This window comes from Lontra canadensis, unplaced genomic scaffold (assembly GCF_010015895.1).
Source record: "Lontra canadensis isolate GAN:19392208 unplaced genomic scaffold, GSC_riverotter_1.0 scaffold136, whole genome shotgun sequence".
Taxonomy (NCBI): domain Eukaryota; kingdom Metazoa; phylum Chordata; class Mammalia; order Carnivora; family Mustelidae; genus Lontra; species Lontra canadensis.
In genome coordinates this window covers 1,018,966-1,035,523 of record NW_022631130.1, presented here as the reverse complement: position 1 = coordinate 1,035,523, position 16,558 = coordinate 1,018,966, and the positions used below count along the sequence as shown (strand labels likewise).

The 16,558-nt window shown below is 36.8% G+C and overlaps 1 protein-coding gene across 2 annotated transcripts in view; it reads right to left on the bottom strand.

Annotated features, from left to right (window-relative positions):
• Positions 1 to 16,558, bottom strand: part of UGGT1 (UDP-glucose glycoprotein glucosyltransferase 1) — a 120,597-nt gene that overhangs the window by 94,302 nt on the left and 9,737 nt on the right. For both annotated transcript variants that reach the window (XM_032843172.1, XM_032843173.1), the window contains exons 3-5: positions 16,021 to 16,103; positions 13,005 to 13,135; positions 422 to 534 (exon numbers count right to left, since the gene is read on the bottom strand). In XM_032843172.1, the coding sequence (XP_032699063.1) occupies positions 422 to 534; positions 13,005 to 13,135; positions 16,021 to 16,103 (327 nt within the window). The remainder of the gene's footprint in view (positions 1 to 421; positions 535 to 13,004; positions 13,136 to 16,020; positions 16,104 to 16,558) is intronic.

The window sequence follows — 16,558 nt, the reverse complement described above, 5'->3', positions numbered from 1 at the left end:
ATTTGCCTAAGTTTACAAAACTATTTTAAGTAATGGAGCTGGGATTCAGCTAGTCAGTCTGGCTCCAGAATCCATACTCTAAGCAACTGTACCTACATACTACAAAACCTGTAAGAAAAATCCGATGATGGATTTGATATAGAAGAAAGCATAATGGGGTGCTTGGGTGGCTCAGTGGGTTAAAGCCTCTGCCTTCGGCTCAGGTCATGATTCCAGGGTCCTGAGATCAAACCTCACATCAGGCTCTCTGCTCAGCAGGGAGACTGCTTCCTCCTCTCTCTCTGCCTGCTTCTCTGCCTACTTGTGATCTCTGTCTATCAAATGAATAAATAAAATCTTTAAAAAAAAAAAAAAAGAAGAAGAAGAAGAAGAAAGCATAATGCAATACATGATATTTAACACGAAGAAACACACAATCTACCTTTCAGATGCTGTGAGGAGAAGAGTCTCAAGGGTGTCAAAATCACAGGTCTTCTTTCCATGCACAGAAAAAAATGAATTACATCCTTCTGGTGGAGGCTCATCAGCTGCTATCTGCCATTTAAGACACAAGACATTCTTGTAATGATCTCTAACTAAAGAGTAAGGACATGAATACTCCAAGTAGGTAATTAGATGGAAATGAAGTAACATCAATAAAAGCAAAAATTAACATCTACTGAACCCCCATGATGTGACAGGATGTCAGAGTTTTTATGTGTCACTGTTTCTAATGTATTATTTCATCTAGCTCCTCCCAATATCACCCCAAGACGTACGTGTTACCATTATCGCCAAAACAGAACTTTAAGATCTATCTCAGAAAAATAACAAAAGATGTCCAGGGTATACAGTATGTACCTTGAAGAAAACTAAGCTTACACAGTCCCTATTAAGTATATTAAGTCCATATAATAAACATAATTGCAAATTAACCTGAAACCCCTCTCTGACATAGGAAGAATGACATGGCATCTAAAAAAGTAACTGGACCTAAAAAGGATTATAGATGGAAGATAAAATTATCTATGGAGCATAGTAAGACATTCCAGGGAAAGGCTGAATGAGACATGAGTTTATGTTTAAAGTGAAATGCATAAATGCCAACGCATAATGAGACAAGTCAAGCTGCAACTTTAATGAGGCACATTGAGAAGAGTGAGTATAATGAGATGAGAAAAGAAAGAATATAATGACAAGTACTGCAGTGTGCACTGTCATTTATATAATACATTAATATTAAGATGTCCTTTTCTATAAACATAAGAGAAATAATTCAGAGATGGAAAAATGGAAAGCTTGCCATGAAAAACTGACAGGAAAACTTTTCATTACATTCTTCATTTTTCTGTGAATTATTATAAAACAACACAAAGAAAAGAAAGAATAATATAATAAAGTCCCATGTACCCATGACCCAGCTTCAATATTTTCACCTCATGGCCAATCTTATTTCATTCACCTTCCTGCCACACTCCAATGGATCATTCTGACACAAATCCCAAACAGTATCTCATTTGTAATATTTCAGTTTGTCTCAATAAAAGATCAGAGGGTTTTTTTTGAAATACCTATTACCACCCTTTTAAAATGTAATAAAATTCTGCATAGATGGCAACTAGCAATATGGTTTTTCAATCTTTCCAAGTTCCCTCATTAAAACAGAGGATTAAAACTGGATAGCAAATGGATCACGTTATGACAAACTGAATGGGAAAAAATATCCCTATGACATAAGACCTGCAGCTATCAGATGCCATTGAGAAGGAAGGAAAGGGATGTTTAATAACAGAGATTCTGATGATCCTGACAAAGAAAACCAAAGAGCCAACAGGTTTTCACCGTAAAGTATGGTGGGCCAATGCATTTGTCCCATCTAGTACCAGGTGAGCACAAGGAGGCCCATGAAAAGGTTAAAGGCTTAGGTTAGTTTAGCTGCTCTGTACTTTCAAAATTCACCAGCTAGTAGTACTTGCAAGGACAGGGCCCCATGGTAAGGAGAAACTACTGAGGGTGCAATGAAACTTGGGAGAGCACAGGGATATAGAGACAACTAAAGAGAAAGTCCAATGAAAGTGAAGGAGGGGAATAAAGGAAATCCCAAAAACCATGCCACCATTTTTTAAAACCACCATACTTCTTTTTTTTTTTCTTTTAAGGTTTTATTTAGTCATTTAACAGAGAGGGAGAGTACAAGCAGGGAGAGCAGCAGGCAGAATGGGAGGGAGAAGCAAGCTCTCTAATGAGACAGGAGCCAGATGTGGGACTTGATCCCAGGACCCTGGAATCACGACCTGAGCCAAAATCAGCCGCTTAACGAACTGAGCTACCCAGGCGTCCCCACCATACTTCATTTTAACACTACCTAAAATCAAAAGAAGAGGGAGCCATGCCAACCTTTAAAAGATAAGGAAAACCAATTTCACATCAAAAGGAGCAGAAAAGTCTCAACGTCAAATCCCACACAAAGCTAAGAAAAGAGAAGGGGGTCAGAATAGAATAACATCCTTATTTTTTTTTTTAAGATCTTATTTATTTATTTATTTGGCAGACAAAGAACACACGTAGGCAGAGAAGCAGGAAGAGATGGAGGAAGCAGGCTCCCTGCTGAGCAGAGAGCCCGATGCGGGGCTCGATCCCATGACCTGAGCCGAAGGCAGAGGCTTTAATCCACTGAGCCACCCAGGCACCCTAACATCTTTATTTTTATAGATGAGGGCTGTACAAGAGAAATTTCAGCAACAACGGAAATCTTCTACATCTGCACTGTCCAATGACGTAACCACTTACCACCGGTAACCATCAAACACTTGAAATTTGGCTGATGCAAATGAAGAGCTAAATTTTTTACTTCATTTAAACTAAGCTTATTTAAATTTAAACAGTCACACATAGCTACTGGCTACCATATTGGACGGCATAGCTAATAAAGCCATGTCAGAAAAACACAGACCAAAAACAGATGGAAATGTGAACTACTATTTCAAACAAGTTAAAATATATTAAGAAAATTATATTAGACATAACGAAGAACCTAAGGCAGAATTAGAAAAACTAAGAAGTGAGGTGAAAGACTCAAGAGAAAAGAATCTATAAAAGAAAAATCACTGCAAGGGATGCCTGGGTGACTTAATCATTAAGCGTCTGCCTTCGGTTCAGGTTGTGATCCCAGGGTCCTGGGATCAAGCCCTGCACCGGGCTCCCTGCTCAATGGGAAGCCTGCTTCTCCCTCTCCCACTCCCCCTGCTTGTGTTCCCTCTATCACTGTCTCTCTCTGTGTCAAATAAATAAAATCTTTAAAAAAAAAAAAAAAAAGAAGAAGAAAGAAAAATCATTGCAGAAATTGAGACTAAACTAGAAGGGGCACAAAAACAAACAAGAAGTAATGACTTAAAGAAACAGAAGATAGAAGGAGGAAATATTTAAAAATCAAAAAGAAATGAAGAGAAAGCAATTCAGAGAAAGTGACAATGAAGCTAGGCAAAGAAAGTGCAACATGCAGGGAGAGATTATATAAATCCCAAAACAAGGGACTAGAAAAACTGTAAGTTTTAAGAAGCCATTCTTGAAATAAAAAATGATCTGAAACTCTATATTAGTAAGTACATATTGGGTATCTGAGAATACTGACCCAGGACAATCACTCTCCAATTTTTTCAACATCATAATTCACTAGAATATAGTGTAAGACACGTTAAAGAAAAATTAATAATCCTTCAGGGGTCTAGACAAAAGGACCAAGAGACTTTAAGAGAAAGAAAACAAGATTAACATCCAACTTTCTCCAAGAAGGCTTTATGCTAAAAGAAAAAGAAATATGTTCAAGCGTAGGAAAGAAGATATAAAGCAAGGACTTTATATCTAACATATATAAACATGCAAAACTGAGAAAATATTGTTCTCATGAGCCCCTCTTGAAAAATCTACCAGTAACCAAGAGTCAGAAAAGCCAACTAACTAAAGACATGTGGCAAAAGGACTGCTGGTGACACCCCGTCATCTAACAGTAAAATTTACAAGTCTTAGTGACAAAGAGAAAATCTTGAAAGCAGCCCGGGACAAGAAGTCTGTTACATACAATGGTAAAAATATTAGATTGGCAGCAGACTTATGCACAGAGACCTGGCAGGCCAGAAAGAACTAGCATGATATATTCAGAGCACTAAATGAGAAAATCATGCAGCCAAGAATACTATATCCAGTAGACTATCATTGAAAATAGAAGGAGAGATGAAAAGCTTCCAAGACAAACAAAAACTAAAAGAATTTGTAAACACCAAACCAGCCCTACAGGAAATACTGAAAGGGGTCCTTTAAGCAAAGAGAGAGCCTAAAAGTAGTACACCAGAAATGAACAGAGACAATATACAGTTAACAGTCACCTTAGAGGCAATACAATGGCACTAAATTCATATCTCTCAATAGTTCCCCTGAATGTAAATGGGCTAAATGATCCAATCAAAAGACACAGGGTATCAGAATGGATAAAAAAACAAAACCATCAATATGCTGCCTACAAGAAACTCATTTTACACCCAAAGACACGTCCAGATTTAAAGTCAGGGGCTGAAAAACAATTTACTATGCTAATGGACATCCAAAGAAAGCTCGGGGGGCACCTGGGTGCTCAGTGGGTTGAAGCCTCTACCTTCAGCTCAGATCATGATCCCAGGGTCCTGGGATCGATCCCCGCATTGGGCTCTCTGCTCAGCAGGGAGCCTGCTTCCCTTCCTCTCTCTCTGCCTACCTCTCTGCCTACTTGTGATCTCTGTCTGTTAAATAAATAAATTTAAAAAAAAAAAAGAAAGAAAGAAAGAAAGCTGGGGTAGCAATCCTTATATCAGATAAATTAGATTTTAAGCCAAAAACTATAATAAGAGATGAGGAAGGATACTATATCATACTCAAAGGGTCTGTCCAACAAGAAGATCTAACAATTTTAAATATCTATGCCCCTAACATGGGAGCAGCCCACTATATAAACCAATTAATAACAAAATCAAAGAAACGCATCGACAATAACACAATAATAGTAGGGGACTTTAACACCCCCCCTCACTGAAATGAACAGATCATCCAAGCAAAAGATCAACAAGGAAATAAAGGCCTTAAATGACACACTGGATCAGATGGACATCACAGATATATTCAGAACATTCCATCCCAAAACAACAGAATACACATTCTTCTCTGTGAACATGGAACATTCTCCAGAATAGATCATATCCTGGGTCACAAATCAGGTTTCAAACAGCACCAAAAGACTAGGATCATTCCCTGCATATTTTCAGACTACAATGCTCTGAAGATAGAACTCAATCACAAGAGGAAAGTTGGAAAGAACTCAAATATATGCAGCCTAAAGAGCATACTACTGAAGAATGAATGGGTCAACCAGGAAATTAAAGAAGAATTGAAAAAATTGATGGAAAAATATGATAATGAAAGCACAACTGTTCAAAATCTGTGGGACACAGCAAAGGCAGTCCTGAGAGGAAAATATATAGAGAAACAAGCCTTTCTCAAGAAACAAGAAAGGTCTCAAATACACAACCTAACCCTACACCTAGAGGAGCTGGAGAAAGAACAGCAAAGAAAGCCTAAACCCAGCAGGAGAAGAGAAATCATAAAGGTCAGAGCAGAAATCAATGAAAAATAAACCAAAAGAACAGTAGAACAAATCAACGAAACTAGGAGTTGGTTCTTCGAAAGAATCAATAAGATTGATAAACCCCTGGCCAGACTTATCAAAAATATAAGAGAAAGGACCCAAATAAATAAAATCATGTATGAAAGAGGAGAGGTCACAACCAACACCAAAGAAATATAAACAATTATAAGAAAGATATTATGAGCAACTATATGCCAGCAAATTTGAGAATCTGGAAGAAATGGACGCATTCCGAGAGACTTATAAACCACGAAAACTGAACCATGAAGAAATAGAAAACCTGAACAGACCCATAACCCATAAGGATATTGAAGCAGTCATCAAAAATCTCCCAACAAACAAGAGCCCAGAGCCACACAGCTTCCCAGAGGAATTCTACCAAGTTGTTTTATTTTTTTTAAGATTTTATTTATTTATTTGACAGAGAGAGAGAGAGATCACAAGTAGGCAGAGAGGCAGGCAGAGAGAGAGGGGGAAGCAGGCTCCCAACTGAGCAGAGAGCCCAATACAGGGCTCGATCCCAGGACCCGGAGATCAAGACCCAAGCCGAAGGCAGAGGCCCAACCCACTGAGCCACCCAGGCGCCCTCTACCAAGCTTTTAAAGAATTAATTCCTATTCTCCTGAAATTGTTCCAAAAAATAGAAATGGAAGGAAAACTTCCAAATTCATTTTATGAGACCAGCATTACCTTGATCCCAAAACCCAACAAAAACTCCATCAAAAAAGAGAATTACAGACCAATATCCTTGATGAACACGGATACAAAAATACTCACCAACTTACTAGCCAACAGGATCCAAAAGTATATTAAAAGGATTATTTACCATGACCAAGTGGGATTTATTCCAGGGCTGCAAGGTTGATTCAACATCCGCAAATCAATCAATGTAATACAATACATTAATAAAAAGAAAGAGCAAGAACCATATGATACTCTCAACAGATGCTGAAAAAGCATTTGACAAAGTATAGCACCCTTTCTTGATCTCAAAACTCTTCAAAGTGTAGGGATAGAGGGTCCATGCATCAATATTATCAAAGCCATCTATGAAAAACCCATAGCAAATATCATTCTCAGTGGAGAAAACCTGAGAGCTTTTCCACTAAGGTCAGGAACACGGCAGGGATGTCCATTATCACCACTGCTATTCAACACAGTCCTAGAAGTCCTAGCCTCAGCAATCAGACAACAAAAAGAAATTAAAGGCATCAGAATCAGCGAAGAAGTCAAACTCTCACTCTTTGCAGATGATATGATACTTTATGTGGAAAACCCAAAAGATTCCATTCCAAATCTGCTAGAACTCATACAAGAATTCAGTAAAGTCTCAGGATATAAAATCAATGCACAGAAATCAGCTGCATTTCTATACACCAACAACAAGACAGAAGAAAGAGAAATTAAGGAGTCAATCCCATTTACAATTGCATCCAAAACCATAAGATACCTAGGAATAAACCTAACCAAAGAGGCAAAGAATCTGTACTCAGAAAACTATAAAGTACTCATGAAAGAAATTGAGGAAGACAAAGAAATGGAAAAATGTTCCATGCTCATGGATTGGAAGAACAAATATTGAGAAAATGTCTATGCTACCTAAAGCAATCTACACGTTAATGCAATCCCTATCAAAATACCATCCATTTTTTTCAAAGAAATGGAACAAATAATCCTAAAATTTATATGGAACCAGTAAAGACCTCGAATAGCCAGAGGAATGGTGAAAAAGAAAGCCAAAGTTGGTGGCATCACAATTCCACACTTCAAGCTTTATTACAAAGCTGTCTTCATCAAGACAGTATGGCACTGGCACAAAAACAGACACATAGATCAACGCAACAGATTAGAGAGCCCAGAAATGGACCCTCAGCTCTATAGTCAACTAATCTTTGACAAAGCAGGAAAGAATGTCCAATGGAAAAAAGAGTCTCTTCAACAAATGATGTTGGGAAAATTGGACAGCCACATGCAGAAAAATGAAAGTGGACCATTTCCTTACACCACACACAAAAATAGGCCCCAAATGGTTGAAAGACCTCAATGTGAGAAAGGAACCCATCAAAATCCTTGAGGAGAACACAGGCAGCAACCTCTTTGACCTCAGCCACAGCTACTTCTGCCTAGGGAAACAACGGCAAAAAGGAACGATTGGGACTTCATAAAGATCAAAAGCTTTTGCACAGCAAAAGAAGCAGTCAACAAAACCAAAAGACAACTGACAGAATGGGGGAAGATATTTGCAAACGACATATCAGATAAAGGGCAAGTATCCAAAATCTATAAAGAACTTATCAAACTCAACGCCCAAAGAACAAATAATCCAATCAAGAAATGGGCAGAGGACATGAACAGACATTTCTGCAAAGAAGACATCCAGATGGCCAACAGACACATGAAAAAGTGCTCCACGTCACTCGGCACCAGGGAAATACAAATCAAAACCACAATGAGACACCACCTCACGCCAGTCAGAATGGCTAAAATTAACAAGTCAGGGAATGACAGATGCTGGCAAGGATGTAGAGAAAGGGGAACCCTCCTACACTGTTGGTGGGAATGCAAGCTGGTGCAACCACTCTGGAAAACAGCATGGAGGTTCCTCAAAAAGCTGAAAACGGAGCTACCCCCTATGACCCAGCAATCGCACTACTGGGTATTTACCCTAAAGATACAAATGTAGTGATCCAAAGGGGCACATGCACCCAAATGTTTATAACAGCAATGTCCACAATAGCCAAACTATGGAAAGGACCTAGATGTCCATCAACAGATGAATGGATAAAGAAGATGTGATATATATATACATACAAACACACACACACACACACACACACACACACACACACACACACAATGGAATACTATGCAGCCATCAAAAGAAATGAAATCTTGCCATTGCAACGATGTGGATGTAACTTGAGGGTATTATGCTGAGCGAAATAAGTCAATCAGAGAAAGACAATTATCAAATGATGTCCCTGATATGAGGAATTTGAGGGGCAAAGTGGGGGGTTTGAGGGGAAGGGAAGGAAAAAATGAAACAAGATGGGATTGGGAGGGAGACAAACCATAAGAGACTCTTAATCTCACAAAACAAACTGAGGGTTGCAGGGGGGAGAGGGGTAGGGAAAGGACGGATGGGTTATGGACACTGGTGAGGTTATGTGCAATGGTGAGTGCTGTGAAGTGTGTAAGCCTGACAATTCACAGACCTGTACCCCTGGGGCTAATAATACATTATATGTTAATTAAAATATAAAAATAAATCATGCAAGTAAAAAAAAAAAAAGGACTGGTGGTGAGCATTAAAGATATAATTTATAGAACTAAGATGAAATGAGGGTTCAAGGAGAGAGTATAATATGAAACATCTATGCTCTAGGTTAGAATATATTCATTTTTAAAAATGGGGGAAGGGAAAATGGGGATCACTAAGCCAAAAGAAAAATTTTTAATTGTTTATAAAAATGTAACTGTGGAGGCACCTGGGTGGCTCAGTCTGACTCTTGATCTCAGCTCAGGTCTTGACCTCAATTCAAGCCCCACACTAGGCTCTGCACTAGGCATGGGGTTTACTTAAAAAAAGGAAGAAAAGAAAAGAAAAGAAAAGAAAAGAAAAGAAAAGAAAAGAAAAGAAAAGAAAAGAAAAGAAAAGAAAAGAAAAGAAAAAGGAAAGGAAAGGAAAAAGGAAGGAAGGAAGGAAGAAAGAAAATGTAATTGTGGAATGGTAGGACTACTGTTATTAAGGTTTCTATGTATGTAACATGGATAAAACAAACAAGTAAACTACAAGATAGTCTAATTCTACCATCCCTTATAACCTTGAGAACCAATATTTTTAGTGTGGAAGAAAAGACCTATAGCTGTAACAAAGTAGTCCTTAATTTGAATTGGAAATATCAGTATGAACGCATGAAGTATTTCATCTTTACATAGCTCTATCTATTTTGCCTTTAGATATACAAGTAGTCACTTCCTACCTCTACCCATTTAAAAGTCCTAAATACAATGACCAACCCATTACACTGCGTATCCCTAGTGCCTAGATTGTGCTCTTAAAATACCATTCCTACCAAAAGAAAACAACAAGCAAACAAAAAATTTTAATGAGCCTCCTAGAGAAATAGTGGATCCCAAATCTATGGCCAGAGACATACAAGATAAATCTGAAACTACTTACCATACCCAGAGAGCAAGGAAGCAATCAAAGACTACCAGCATTACATCAAAAGAACTCAGTAGAATACTCACTTTGTTTTCCAAAGTTAGTACAAAGCTCAGTGATCAAAACAGTATAGTACTTTCACAAGTAAAGACATATCAACCAATGGAGTAAAAAGCTCAGAAGTACACCCTCATACATACACTCAACTGATTTTCAACAAGGGTGCCAAGACTAATCAATACAAAAAGGACAGTCCCTCAATAAATGATGCTGGGAAAACTAGATATCTACAGGCAAAAGAATGAAGATGGATTCTTACTCTATAGCATATACAAAAATAAATTCCAAATAGATTAAAGACCTAACTTGAGAGCTAATATGTAACCATAGAACTCTTAGAAGAAAACATAGGGGTAAAGTTTCATGACACTGGAGTTGGTTATGACTTCTTGGATACGACACCAAAAGCACAGGCAACAAAAGCAAAAATAAGATAAAACAGCTTCATCAAAATTTAAAAATTTTGTGCATCAATGGACACTATCAACAGTGAAAAGGCAACCCACAGAACATGAGAAAATATTTGACAAGTATATATTTGATAAATGATTAAAAGCCAGAGTATATAAAAAACTCCTACAACAGGGGCGCCTGGGTGGCTCAGTGGGTTAAAGCCTCTGCCTTCGGCTCAGATCATGATCCCAGGGTCCTGGGATCAAGCTCCACATCGGGCTCTCTGCTTGGCAGGGAGCCTGCTTCCCCTCCTCTCTCTCTGCCTGCCTCTCTGCCTATTTGTGATCTCTGTCTGTCGAATAAATAAATTAAAAAATCTTAAAAAATAAAAAACCTCCTACGACAACAACAAAAACCAATCCACCTGAAAAATGGGTAATAACAAATAAAGGACAAATCTCCAAAGAAGAAACACAGATGGCCAATAAACACATGACAAGATGCTCCACATTGCTGGTCATTAAGGAAATAAAAATCAAAACCACAAGACACCACTTCCCACCCATGAGGACAGCCATTATCAAAAACCAGAAAATAACCTGAGTGCTGGGAAGTATGTGGAAAAAGTGAAATCCTGATACATTACTGGTGGGAATGTAAAATGGTGCAGCTGCTATGGAAACAGTTTGGTAATTCCTTAAAATGTTAAGAACAGAATTGCCACATGATCCATGAATTACACTCTTCTGTATACACCCAAAAGAAATGAAAACAGAGACTCAATCAGACAGTCATAAACCAATGTTCCAAGCAGCATTATTCACAATAGCCAAAGGAAGAAACAATCCAAATGCCCAATAACAGATGAATGGAGAAATCAAATGTGTTATATACATCCAATGGAATATCATTCAGTTATAAAAAGAAATTAAATTCTGATACATGGTACAACATGGATGAACTTTAAAAACATTATGCTATGAGAAATAAGCCAGACACAAAAGGACAAACACTGTACGATTCCACTTAAATGAGGTATCTAAAATGGACAAACTCAGAGATAGAAAATAGAATGGTGGTTACCAGCCAAGGGGGAGAGGGTAAGGGGGAATGGAAAGTTATTATTTGAGGAGTATAAAGTTTTAGTTTTGCAAGATGAAAGGAGTTCTGAAGATGAATGGTGGTGATGCTTGCATAACAATAAGAATGTCCTAAATACCATCATACTGCACACTTAAATTAATGCCCAAGATGATAAATCTTACTTTACCTACATTTTCCCACCAAAAAAAAGTTGAAACAAAAAAACTAAATGGTTAAAGTAAAAGGCTGCTAGTGAACCAAACTCATTCAAAAACCTGGTAAATAGCAGGAAAGACTCAAGCATGTATTCTGCCTTCCCCACATGAACAGCACCAGGTGAGGATATGTACAACAAAAAAAGAATGAGAGTCACCATTTTACATCCCACAAAGAATTAATGGATTAAGCATAGAGCAGGATTGACTGCTAAATCAAAAAGGGAAGAACGACATTAGTATCTCCTAATGAAACAGAACACTACCTATGCACTTGCCAAAAGGATGAAACACAATTCTCATTGAGCCTCTGGATCAGCTGCCAACGTGCCAGAACAGAGGACAGAGAAAAAGTTGAACTGCATCATGAGTACCAACATGTGATCAACAAAATACAGACTGCAAAAAAAATTATTCAAAGAAAAGAAAGGAATAGAAGAAGAACCTGTAAATTCAACACCCCCCCACCAAAAAAAAAAATTATCAAAATTTTTAAAACTCAGCAAAACTAAACTATTGTATGGAGATGCACTCTTAGGCAATATAATGATAAAGAAGTGCAGCAAGTCATTTCAACGGAGGTTGTTAAAGTAGATCCTGTTGGGAGGGTAAAAGGTAGCTGTGATAAGAGCAGAGCACAAGAAGGGCAGGCTGCCAGAGGGCCTGGCTAAGTTCTACTTCTCGACCTGGGGGTAAATTACGAGTACTCGCTTCGCAAAAATTCATTATACTACATATTTCTTGTGAGTGGTTTTCTATGCCTCCTTTATTTTATAATAAGACAGTGGTTTTAAAATTAACATTTCTTTTACATCAAATATATGATCGGTGTATGCTCATCTTCGATTCTTTTTTTTTTTTTACAATGGCAGTCTGTTCAACTCAAAATCCAATAAGATCCACACACTGCATTAAGATGACACATATTTTAAGTCTCTCTTGAAGTTCTTCCTTCCCTCCTTTCTTTCCTTATAACATTTGTTGAAGAAATCAGATCATTTAACTACAAATTTTCCTACATTCCAGATATTCTTATTACCCCTGTGATATTGCTTTGTATTTCCCATCCCCTGAATTTCCTGAGAACTGCTTTTAGATCTACGGCTGTGATCTGATTCATGGTCAATTGGTTTAATAAGACTGTATCTCCTATGCTGTGCTATATAAAAAGTCTGGTAGTTTCATTTATGTGTGGATATTCTTCTTTTCTTTTTAAATGAAAATAGTGCAAATTATGTTTTTTTATAAAAAAAAAAAAAACCTGTGATCTGAAGATATAATGCCAGCTTTGCTTTCTATTTATAAACAAATCCTCAGAAATTTCAATCAGAAAAGTTATAGCTCTGTAACACAATGCCAGCACAACCACAATATATCCAATCATCATGTTATACCAGCCATAAAAAATACTCTTATCTCTAAGCACTGAATTTACCTGCTGGAAGGCTTGAATTGTAGCTGAATACGAATGAAGGGACAAACAAAATTTCAACAAATTCTGCTGTAGAGGTGACAGAAACTGAAATGCAGCTTCTAATATTGTGTGATAATAGGAATAATCAGTACCTGTCAAAGAAGAACATTATCCAAAATAATTACATATGACTAGAAATATGCAAATAAGATAGTTCATAAAGTATAAAGCTATGTGTTACAGAGGTATACGGTGGCAAAATTTTACCACTCTCCTATCTTGAACTGTTGTCAAATGCTTAGAATTCCCTAGAATACAGGAAGTAATTGGACTCTTCCTCTCTTCTTCCCTTTGTTCACGTTATTCCCTCTACCTGGACTGCATCTATCCCACTTACCTGGATGACTAACTCCTAAATACCTCCACAAGAATTCAGCTGTGACATCACCTACTCTGCAAAGTCACTCCCAATCCCTACCCCATGCCTCACTGGACCAAGTACATCTTTTCTTTGATCCTATAATATTTCTCTGCTTACCTCTTTCAATTACCACATCATTTACAAAATTATTTATTCACTACCTACCTCTCTCCAAATAGTTTTTGAGACCCCACAGGCAGAAGGTTTATTGTATTTATCTTTGTATCCCCAGTGCCTACCATATGTTTGTTATTCACTCAAATAACCCAACAAAACTGAGCAGTGTGATGAGGAAGTACAGAGTATAAAAGGATATTAACAAAACTGTAGTTTGGGAAGAAGCATTTAAACAACTGGAACAAACTATCTGAGGTGGAAAAAAAAAATATATATGTACCAGTATGAAAAAATCCCCAGAATATATTGTTAAAGTGCAAGGTACAAAGCAATATACAATTGAACCTTGAACAACACAGGTTTAGGGGCATCAACTGCCCCATCAGTCAAAAATCCACATATAGGGTTGCCTGGGTGGCTCAGTGGGCTAAGCCTCTGACTTCGGCTCAGGTCATGATCTCAGGTCCTGGGATCGAGCCCCACACCGGACTCTCTGCCCGGCAGGGAGCCTGCTTCCCCCTCTCTCTGCCTGCTTCTCTGCCTACTTGTGATCTCTGTCTGTCAAATAAATTAATAAAATCTTAAAAAAAAAATCCACATATAACTTTGACTCCCCCAAAACTACTAATAGCCTATAGGTGACAGGAAGCTATACCGATAACATAAAAGTAAATTAACACACATCTTGTATGTTATATGCAATTTTATGCTGAATCTCATAATAAAGCTAAAGAAAATGTATTAAGAAATCATAAAGAGAGAGTGGGTGCCTGGGTGGCTCAGTCAGTTAAGCGGCTGCCTTCAGCTCAGGTTCTGATCCCGGGATCCTGGAATCGAGTCCTGCATTGGGCTCCTGGCTCAGCAGAGAGCATGCTTCTCCCTCTCCCTCTGCCTGCCACTCTGCCTACTTGTGCTCTCTATCTCTCTGTCAAATAAATAAACAAAATCTTTAAAAAAAAAAAAAAAAAAAGGAATCATAAAGAGAAAATACATTTAAGTACTATACTGTATTCACAGAAAAAAAATCTGAGTATAAGTCAACCCATGCAGTTCAAACCCATGTTATTCAGGGGTCAACTGTACATAGTGAGCTATCTTTTTTACTGTTAAGAAAGAATGAGAAATAAGAATACACATGATGTATTTGTTGTTAAAAAAAAAAAACACAGAAGGCTAAACAAAATAATTTAAACAGTTATAAAAAGCAAGGGAGAAACAGGAGGGGGACAGGGAAAGAACAAGATTTTTCTTTATAAGCCTTTTAAAAGCTTGACTATTAAATCATATATTATGTATCAAAAAGTATTTTTGAGGAATATAACTAACATTTTAAAAAGTAAAATATAAAAGGTTCTATATGGCATTAGCAGCATCTTCTAAGCAGAAAAAGACACCAGAAAGAAATACTTAAAATGTTGCCAGAATGTTAATGGTCAATACCTTTGGGTGGTGGGACAATGGATAATATTTCAAATAAAATATTTTTAACACACTTTTATGATCACTTCCAAGAATTCATACTACCCCAACTTTAACCAAGAACACATTATCATTTATATTGAGGAAATTTCATTTTAAACATCAGAGTTCAAACTTCATTATAAAACCCACTTCAATAAATTTGTTTTATGAAATTGTAAACTAAAAGTAAAATGATTTTTGGTAACACAAACAATTCCAGTTGACTCTAAATTATGTAACTCAAACTACAGATGCTTGCTCAAACTTTTATGTACTAATATCACAAAAAAGAAATTCAGACTTGGCTTTTAAAATTTGTATTATTTTAACTAAAAATCAAAAAGTTAAAATCAATTCAGTTAAATATTAATAGCAATCACATTGTTTTCACACATTTGCTCTACAACAAGGCCTGTCAATGTAACATTCAAGGTTTTAGCTACCCAAGTTATCTGCAGCTTTAACTAGTAATGTTTATACTACAAACATCCATAAAGCTTATATTAAACTAGAAAGTGTGAATGCACATCATAAACTGTAAACAAGTGATGCAGTTGACATTGGCATTCATCTGATACCTCAACACTCAAGCTGTGGGTGGCAGGCAGGCATAACAGGAAACATTTTGGATGGCACTAACTTAATGATAACAAACCTAACACAGAATAAATCAGTTGTGCAATTAGTTCATAAAAAAAGAAAAAGGGAATCAAATCAATGGTAATTAAGTTAATACTAAATGATTTTAAATGAATTTGACTTCTATAAAATATTCATATAGCACTTCTAATAAAACAATACAAAAGAACAAAAACAAGCAGGGAGAAAGAAATCAAAGGTAGTACTTATAGACAAAGTGATAAACTGCTTCAAAAGCATTAGTTTGTGTTGGCTCTGCTGACTACCATCACAACTCTAGTCATTAAGATAAAAACATTTTCCTTTAATTACTAAGCCATAAATACTGTGAAAGAGACCATTTTTTCCTAATATTTTTCCCAGATACCAAAGTCAAAGAAGCATTTGCTTCAATTTTACCGTGATGATCAGATGATCCAATATTTTGACTGGCTTCTACAAAATTCCAAAATTTCTCTTGACTGTCTTCTGCTAAAAACTCACTGGGAGAAAAGGGGGGAAATATCAGAAATAAAACAACTTAATAAAATCTTCTAATGTAAGCTACATTACTAAAGAAAGTAAAAATAGGTTTTTAAGTTTCCAAATATCCAGAGTTTGGCTTTTATAATATACATTATACACAAGCATGTATAATATATATTCTAATGATAAGCAAGTCTTATTAGCTTATTGACTACTGATAACTAATTAGCTTAGTAGCTTACTCACTTATTCATATTAATAGCCTAATAGGTATTCCATAAGAAACCTGGAACAACTATGTAACAAGAGGAAAGTTCCAATATAAATAAAGCTTATGAAACCCCATTTTGTTGAAAACGCTGTTGGTAATAGCAGAATTACAAACTGACAATTCTAGTACTAGTTCTGTTCATTTATTCTCTGAAAGACCTTACAAATTACAAAAAAAAGATGTTTTGCCTAAGGTTCTCCC